The sequence below is a fragment of the Hemicordylus capensis genome, chromosome 1 (assembly GCF_027244095.1).
Source record: "Hemicordylus capensis ecotype Gifberg chromosome 1, rHemCap1.1.pri, whole genome shotgun sequence".
Lineage (NCBI taxonomy): Eukaryota > Metazoa > Chordata > Lepidosauria > Squamata > Cordylidae > Hemicordylus > Hemicordylus capensis.
In genome coordinates, this window is record NC_069657.1 from 426602204 (window position 1) to 426611467 (window position 9264).

The following is a 9264-nucleotide window of genomic DNA, read 5'->3' on the forward strand; positions in this document are numbered from 1 at the left end:
GGCCAGGCCCGACGCGACCCCACCTTCCCGGCTCACCTGGCACTGTAGTCGGCACACACCTCCGCCCGCGGCACCTTCCGGGCCATCCTCAGCGGCGACTCAAGGGGCCAGCTTGGGCCGTGCGCCCTACGCCGCGCCTTGGCTGCCTCTCGCCTGTGGGCTCCCCGCGCCGTCGCTTCCCGGGGCTAGGGCAGCGAGGCGAGTGGCACATCCTGCCTCCCCCCTCCTTCCTTCCCTTCCTCCTGCAGGATGCAGCCAGGCAGCATGCAAGGCCGGCCCTCCGGAGGCGGCGCAAGCCCCGCTCGCTGGCTGGTGCGCAGGGTGCACGCCGATGCCGCTGCCCAGTGCCAGAGATGAAAAATGGGGGGGGCTCTGGGACTGGGGGGAGGGTGACTGCTCCTTGCGGACGGCTGCACCCCCCAAAAAAATCACAAAAAATAAAAATAAAAATAAAAAATTTCGGCCACGGCAGGAGATCGGTTGGGCATGATTTTGGCGCCCCCTGCCAAGTGGCGCCCAGGGCACATGCCCTGCCTGCCCTGCTATCATTACGCCTCTGTTCAGATGGAAAAGGAATCAAAAGTAAAAGAAATTCCCATAAGCCTGGAGCTAACCAGTGAACCAGAATCAAAAGGGGAAGCAGACGTTGAGCCAGAAGTGAGATGCTCACAAAGATCCAACAAAGGAATTCCACCCAAGAGACACTCCTACATCGCCAGAAAGGAAGAGACCCAGGAACCCGACACATGGTGAGACACTGAAAGACTGCCAACACATGAAGCTAAAAGTTGGAGAAACGCTGCAGAAGAAGATAGAATCTCTACACAAAAATAAAATATGGACACTTGTAGAACTACCTTCTGGAAGAAAGTCAGTAGGATGCAAATGGGTCTTCAAAACCAAATACAATGCAGAAGGAGACATTGAGCACTACAAAACCAGATTATTAGCCAAGGGATACTCTCAAAAATATGGTGAAGACTATGTTGAGACATTAGCACCTGTCGTGAAGCATATTTCAGCAAGGACACTTCTCAGCTTAGCGGCTGCAAGAAACATGCAAGTTGATCACCTAGATGTGAAAACTGCAATTCTGCATGGAATAATAAAGGAAGATATCTACATGGAGCAGCCACCAGGATTTGAAGAACCTGGAAAAAGGGAGGCTTGTATGCAAACTTCAGGAAAGCATCTATGGCTTGAAGCAAGCTGCTAGAACATGGAATGAGAAGCTGAACCAGATGTTACTCAAGGAGGGCTTCACACAAAGAAAAGCTGACCCCTGCCTAGACTCGAGATTCAAGAATGACAGATGGACTTACATTTTTATTTAAGTTGAGGACTTGATAATTTGCTATGGAAAGAAACAAGACAGTCAAGAGATTGTGGAGTACCTGAACAAAGAAGTGGGCATGAAAGAACTAGGAAGCATTTCCTATTGTGTTGGCATTCAAATAGAAATTATCTACTTTCTCAACTAGAAATGAAAGATAAAGGCTGACCAAGGCCAGATAGGCTGACCAAGCTGCTACTAAGAGATTGGTTCCAGTTTATTCGAGAGAAGATGGGAGTCATAATAGGTCATTGCATGAGACAAAGAGAAGGGGATATTGGAGAGGCAGCTCCTGATGGCATTGACTCTTAACACCAGCTACCCTATTGACCACGAGGGCACTAAGGGAAAGGGAATCCCCTCTGTGGCTACTCCTACGCCTACTACTTCCCCTTTGTTCGACTGATAGTCTCAGGTTTCACTCTCTCACCTGAGAGACAGACTTTCTTCTTCCTTCCCCTTCCCTGTATGTAGCTAGCGATGAGGCATGTAGGTCTCTCAGTCTATCTCCCGGATGGATTTCCTAAATAAACTATATTTAGAACTTTAACTCCATGTCTCCAGACAATATTAATTAGCAGGGCTCCCTTACCTGTGCGCTTCCACTCTCTAGCTGGGGCAGATAAAGAAATCTCCCCTCCTGAGCTCTCTCACACATGTAGTCTTCCATTCAAATGCAAACCAAGGTGGACTGTGCTTAGCAAAGGGGACAATTCATGTTTGCTCCCACGAGATCGGCTCTCTTCTCTACTCCTTATACTCAGTACTGTTGAAACTGACTAGCAGCAGATCTCCATAGTTCCAGGCAGGAGTCTTTCCCAGCCCTACCTGGAGAGGCAAGGGATTGAACCTGGGACCTCCTGCATGCAAGCAGATGCTCTACCACTGAGCTACAGCTCTGTACCCTAAGGGGGAATATCTTACAGCAGACAGTGTTCACATGTAATCACTCATCATTGCCAAACAAGGAGAATCCTGTTTAGCAAAGGAGACAATTCAAGCTTACTATCACAGGACCAGCTCTCCACCCCTTCTCTGCTACAAAGCAGCGTCAGGAAGGTTCAGTGTGCAGAGAAAAAAAGGCAATCAGCTCCCTTCCCCCAGGATCATATGTGCCCCCATTCACATGTGTAGCTTTTCAGCCTGCCTACCTCATGTCAGTGATACTTTGCTCATGATTACCAGAGATACACATCTGTTCAGCCACAGTGAAATGGCTTGCTATAATTAATTGCAATTATGTTTCTGTCTTTGGCAGGAATTTTGATATTTGATGATCCAACATCTGGACTGGACAGTTTTACTGCCCACAATCTAGTAGTAACACTGTCCAGGCTTTCCAGAGGAAACAGACTGGTCCTTCTCTCAGTTCATCAGCCGCGGTCAGATATCTTCCAGCTCTTTGATATGGTTCTCTTGATGACAGCTGGGGTCACAGTCTATTCTGGAGCAGCCCAGGACATGGTCCAATATTTCACACAAATAGGATATCCCTGCCCAACATACAGCAACCCTGCAGATTTCTATGGTTGGTATGCTTAGTGCTGGGAGGCTATCTCTTAGTCATGGATGATTGGTTCCCTAAATGGGAAACAATGACTGGAAATCTCTCTTCCCTGCCTTTGGAAGGTGACCCTCTACAACAAGTAGCAAGGGCACAGAAACAGTGTTGTAGCAGTTTGAACTGGGATATATATTGAACCAGTTTGTGCAACATGTCTGGCCAGTTAAGACTTTGATGCATTTACCTGATTCCTGACTCTGAGGACAGTTCTCTGGAGGATTGTGTTGCTTCCAGAACTACATGGAAGCAAGATGACATAATCCATTTGCTTCTATGATGCTCTGCTTGTATATCTGCAAACAACAACAAAAGAATGCTATGAAGACAAAAGTCTCAAAAGTTCTCTCTCATCCAAGAGCATTTCCAGACAGCAGGCTTTACCACACGTTTATTCCGCGGCTTTACTGTGAGTTTGAATTTGCCCCAGAAATCCAATGCAAAAAGTGGATTTTTTTTACCCCGGGCATAAACTGGCCTAAGCTCTAACACACAATTAAAAACCTGAATCATGTATGAAGTGCTCCCCAATAACTCATAGGGACTTTGGGGTAAATCTGGATGATATGTGAACGCACACCCTCCATTCCGGAGGAGAATTCCAGAGCTAAAAGCCCCGTCTGGAAATGCTTCAGTGAAACAAGTGAGGAGATATAGAAATCAATATAGAAATTTTGTCTGGTCAATGATCAAAATAAAGATTCCATTCCAATATAGAAATTATATTAATATAATTAATATAGAAATTTGATATTAATATAGAAATTTAATGTGGATTAATATAGAAATTATTAATATAGAATTTCTAACAGGGTGAGATGGCATGGAAAGACCCAGAGAGCAAGCAATAAGAACACCTAACCAGAGTATGGATTTAAATTACAGAGCACACAGAAACCATTCTAGTATAATCCTAAACGAATTCAGTTCTAAAGGCATTGTTATGCATGTATACACCAACATTATAACGGTTAAGGAGGCAAGGTTGAGAATAGTAGGCAGCAAATAACTGTAATGTCAAAGATAAAATTACAATTAGATGCAGAAGTATCACATTGAAGATGGGCTTAGTATATGTGGATTATGCTGCCTTACATTGGGTTCTGTTTTATAGTTGATTTGGCCAGCATTGAGAGGCAGAATGAAGAAAAAGAGATGGAAAGTAGACAACGGGTTAACTTGCTTGCTACTTCATTCCATGAAAATATCCAACATTTTGATGACTTCTTATGGAAAAGCAACCCAGGAAACAACATGGCATCTGTTTCCACAGAACCCAGGTGAAAAATGTGGCATAAAGAGTTTGATAGGTCCTCTAAAAACCAACAGTTATGTAACTCTCAAAATATCCTGCTCTCCTTTTTCCTTGTTGTTTGACAGTTCCCCATTCATTTCAGAGGAGATGATTAATGTGAAATCCCATTCAGCTGATCAGTTGCCAGGATGGTGGCAGCAGTTCACTATTTTACTAAGGTAATGTGGTCTTAAAACTATCAATGTGATGCCTTGCAGAAACAAGGCATCTCACTAATGATTGGAGTGGGAGGTGGGTGGGCTAGAAGTGTGATCCGTATGCAATACTCAATTCATGGAGGATAGAAATATCAGTCGCTAGTGCCAGCTGGCAAAAACGTGTATGTATTCTGAGGAAGGATTTGCATGAAGTAAGAGAGGTGGCATCTCAGGGGCAGTTTCAAGCCTAAGGGATAGCAAGGGAGAAAAGGGAGAGTTGTTTGGAGGAACAGTAGAACTTTGGACAGTGAAGGGTGGTAGAAGTGGGTAAGCAAAGGTCACAGGGAGCAATAAGTGCAGAGGTAAATGTACATGACTGGCCAAGGATTGTGTGATCACAAATGTTATGGATGAGTTGGGTAGGGATCACTCAAAACTGGAAGGCCATATTAGTGTGTATGACAAATACTGGCAACAAACTGAAGCAAATTATCATTGTTTGCTACAGACTGCTATATTCCATATGTGAATAAATAGTACCCATCTCTTCTAAACATTATTAATCTTTTGCTTACCTTTTTTCTACATGCTTATTGCAGCCACTTTTGAGATCAGTGGCTAATAACAAGGAGCCACCAGTGCAGCAAGAGAAACAGCCTAACTGCACTTCCAGACTAACTGTACCAGTGCAGGGACAATTTTGACAACCTCTTGTTCTCCAAAAAGCTCTTTGTGCCACTGGAAAAATATGTCCCTGGGGCAGCACAGCCCTTGGGGACATATTTTTGAGTGGCACTGAGAGCTTCCTGTAGAAGGGGAGGTCATCAAAAATTGTCCCTCAAATGTACTTAGTTAGGAAGTTCTGCTGTGCTGAACTTCCTCTCGCTATACTATGGTTCTTTGCTTGGTACTCCAGCCAGTATATATTTCCACTTACTTACCCCTCCCGCTGCTTTCCGCTGTGGCGCCATAATTTGTAGAGTAATTGGGGCGGCAGGATACCTCCCTGCCGCCCCTTCCCCGCTGCGGCTCTGCAAAGCTCCCAGTAATGCTTTGTGCGCACGCACGTCAGTGACGTGAAGTGCGCGTACGATGTGTGCGCGTGCAAAGCATTACTGGGAGCTTTGCAGAGCCGCAGCGGGGAAGGGGCGGCAGGATACCTCCGTGCCGCCCCTTCCTGCCACCCCAATTACTCTACAAATTACGGCGCCACAGCGGAAAGCGGCGGGAGGGGTAAGTAAACCCTAACCCCCCACCCCCAATCCGAACCACCCAGGTCCGGACCGGTCCGGGCCCATCCCTAGCTTATACCAATATTTTACTCAATGTTTTACTAGAGATAGCTAGACAATACTTTTTTTCCGCCTAGAGCACTTTCACCACAAGAGCATCACAAATGTATACTCCGTTCTCCAATGAATAGATAATTTAACCTGGCATGTTTCAAAGTTTATAGTCAATGCTGCTATTTCTCTTTGTAGTCGTCAGATCTCCAATGATTTTCGAGATCTCTCAGCCTTGCTAATCCGTGGATCTGAAGCGCTTCTGATGTCCTTATTAATTGGATTCCTATATTATGGGCATGGAAAAATCAAGCTGTCTATTCAGGACACATCATCACTTCTATATTTGATAGGGGCTCTGATCCCTTTCATTGTGATTTGTGAAACTATACCAAAATGTAAGTTTCCAGGGCATGGATGTCATAGGAACATAGGAATATACAGTAGGAAGCTGCCATATGCCTAGTCAGACCATTGGTCTATCTAGCTCAGTATTGTCTACACAGACTGGCAGTGGCTGCTCCAAGGTTTCAGGCAGGAATCTCTCTCAGCTCTATCTTGGCGATGCCAGGGAGAGAACTTGGAACCTTCTGCACTTCCCAGAGTGGCTCCATCCCCTAAGGGGAATATCTTACAGTGCTCACACTTCAAGTCTCCCATTCATATGCAACCCTGATTAGCTAAGGGGACAAGTCATGCTTCCACGAGACCAGCTCTCCTACTGAGGCCAGGTGATGTGGGCACCTTGGGTGGCCGATTGATGAAGGCAGTTGATTGCCCACAGACTACCTCTGCTGACCCACCACCTCCCTGCTTATTCTCTAAACTGCCTCCCCCCACTCTAGCTCAGCACTCTACTTTCCATCTCCATGCTTTCTTCCACTGCCTTCCCCCCTGGCTTGGAAAATGCCAGCAGTGAGAGCAGAGGAGGAGAGAGTGGTGGTGTCAGTGCCATCAATTTGCTGCTGAACAAATTATAGAGGAGAGGGCCCTGCCAAGGCAGGGGGAAGCAGGAAGAGCAGTGCAGTTTGTGCATCACTGGGGAGGTGGAAGGGAAGAGCCAGAGTGGCAGAAGTGGGTGAGACATGGTACAGAGAGGAGGAAGGGTGGCAGACTTTGTGTCCCACCAGGAAGAAGAGCCAGGGGGAGGGGGTGGGGAGCCCTACTAAAGTGGTGGAGAGGGAAGAGTGTCATACTTTGTGCACTGCTGGGAGATGGGGAAAGAGCCAGGATGTGGAGAGAAATGCTGTGGGGTGATGGCTCACTGCACCACCTCAGGCACTGCAGACTTGGGCTGACCTTACTGTTATGACCACAAATGCTTGCAAGAGGTTAAGAACATAGGAACAGCCCTGGCTCTGGGAAGCCCACAAACAAGCAATTTTTTGAAGGGTGGTATATCAATCAATCAATCAATCAATCAATTAACAAGAGATGAAAGCATATCCCCTCTCATCCGGAGTCTCCACATAGTCATCATGACTAATAGCTATTAGTAGACTGATTCTCCATGAATCTGCCTAATCCTCTTTTAAGGCCATCCAAAAGGTGAAAAAAGAAATATTCCAAAAATGATAGCAAAATGAATAAAACATTGACTAAAAATTGGCAATGTGCTAGTCTAACAAGAAGCCAAGTGGTTTATTTCTGCTTTATGCTATAGGTCATTCAGAGAGAGCTGTGTTGTTTCAGGATTTTGAAGATGGGTTGTATCCGGTTAGTCCATATTTCTCTGCCAAGGTAAGTAATTTCAGTTCTAGCAAGAGTGAATGCCCAACTTTGTGCTTTAATTTCTACGAAGAGGATATAAATTATGCTTCCTTTCTCAAACAGGTTTTAGGGGAATTTCCAGAACAGTGCTTTATCGTAATAATTTATGGGATTCCCATTTACTGGCTGGCAAATCTTAGTCCTGAACCGGATGATTTCTGCCTTAACTTGCTACTGCTTATGCTTGTGACTTACTGTGCTCGAACCTTGGCACTGTGGATGTCTGCACTGCTGCCAACATTGCAAATCTCAGCCTTCTTTGGCAATGCACTGTACACAACATTCTTCCTGAGTGGAGGTTTCTTGATAAGCTTGGAGAACCTGTGGACAGGTGAGCTGAAAATATCACATGCACAACAAGCAAAAGTGTATGCAAATGGAAGACGCTCTAGAGCAAGTCCATCGAACTCTTCTGCTGGATTCTTTGCTAGGGGATGGGACTGTAGCTCTGCGGAAGAGCACTTGCCCTGCAGGTTCAATCCCTGGCACCTCCAGACAGGGCGGGGACAGACCCTTGTATAAATTCCTGAACAGCTGATGCCAGTCAATGCAGAGCAACAAGCCCTGACCTATATAAATCCATGGTCTTGCTCAGTAAAAGGCCATTTTTATTTTCAGACAGCAGAGTAGTGTAGAGGGAACATGCAGGGACCATAACCCAGAGGTTGAGTGTGGAAGCCAACCTCTGCTAGACGATGGCCACCTCTCTCAGGATAGGGCTGAAGCTCAGTTACAGGGAATCTACTTTGCATGAAGAAGGTCCCAGGTTCCATCCCTGGCATTGCCAAGTAGTGGTTAAAACCACTGTCTGAAACCCTGGAGATCCAATGCCAGTCACAGTATACAATACTGAGCTAGGTGGACCAAGGGTCTGACTCAGTATAAGGCTGCCATGGAGAGCCACATTTGGTTCAAGGTGGATATCTAAAAGACCTCTCTTAGGGTCAAATGCCATCATTTTAAGCTCATTTATTCAATAAATAGCTTCCAGATCAGCCTCATCATGGAACCAGACAGTGCTGCCCATGTATATATGGTTGTGGTGATAACAGTGTGCCCCACCGTGATCCTGTTGCAGATTGCCCCCATCCATGGTTGCTATTTACCCAGAAAATAAAGCTCCCATTTACATATTATTTATTCTTTACCCTATCTTATCATATCCACTCTAAAGGCGGTCAACAGCAACAACAAAACCAATGGGATGCCAATGGAAACTTTTGTCAACAGCAAATAGCAGCTAACCCATGGAGTACTGGGTTTTGTTGTTTCTGAAGTGTTCTGAGTGTAGATTTTTTGGTAGCATATAAGATTTTCAATGACAAACCATGAATCCACTCTCATCTGCTAACCTTAAAGGCACATAAACTTCAAAAATCACTTAAAAACCAGCCCTTTGCCCAATTCCTTTCAAATAATTTTGATAGCTTCCTTGCCCACCTTGAGAACTAGCACCCACCACACTCCACTCTAGGACACCCCTTTCTCCTCGACGTGATGCTATACATTTGCTACAATCCTCATTATTCTCTATGAGGAATTCCAAAATAATTTTAAAATTCACCAATAATCAGAGGAGTGTCTGATTGCCTTGGAACTTTGTGGATAGTAGGCACCCCTAGTTGTCTACCACCCACCCCAATTTTATGACCCTAGGTGCTCCACAATAGGGGATATGGGCTGGTTTGAGTCCCATTATACCCTATGAGAAAAATAATTAAAAATATTTCAAATATTCATAAAAAATCATAGGGGTGTCCAATTGCTTGGGGTTTGCATGGTTGTTGGCACCCTTGGGTGCTCCACAATAGGGAATAATGGGCTGGTTCGAGTCCCATTACACCCTAAGAGAAAAAAAATAATTT

The 9264-nt window shown here is 45.3% G+C and overlaps 1 protein-coding gene across 1 annotated transcript in view; it reads right to left on the bottom strand.

Moving 5' to 3' along the window:
• The window catches only part of ABCG5 (ATP binding cassette subfamily G member 5), a 52617-nt gene extending 44960 nt beyond the window's left edge, over positions 1–7657 (bottom strand). Inside the window, exons 1-2 of the mRNA XM_053284208.1 lie at positions 7595–7657; positions 3082–3190 (exon numbers count right to left, since the gene is read on the bottom strand). Coding sequence (XP_053140183.1) covers positions 3082–3190; positions 7595–7640 — 155 coding nt within the window. The 5' untranslated portion in view covers positions 7641–7657. The remainder of the gene's footprint in view (positions 1–3081; positions 3191–7594) is intronic.
• Positions 7658–9264: the final 1607 nt, after the last annotated feature.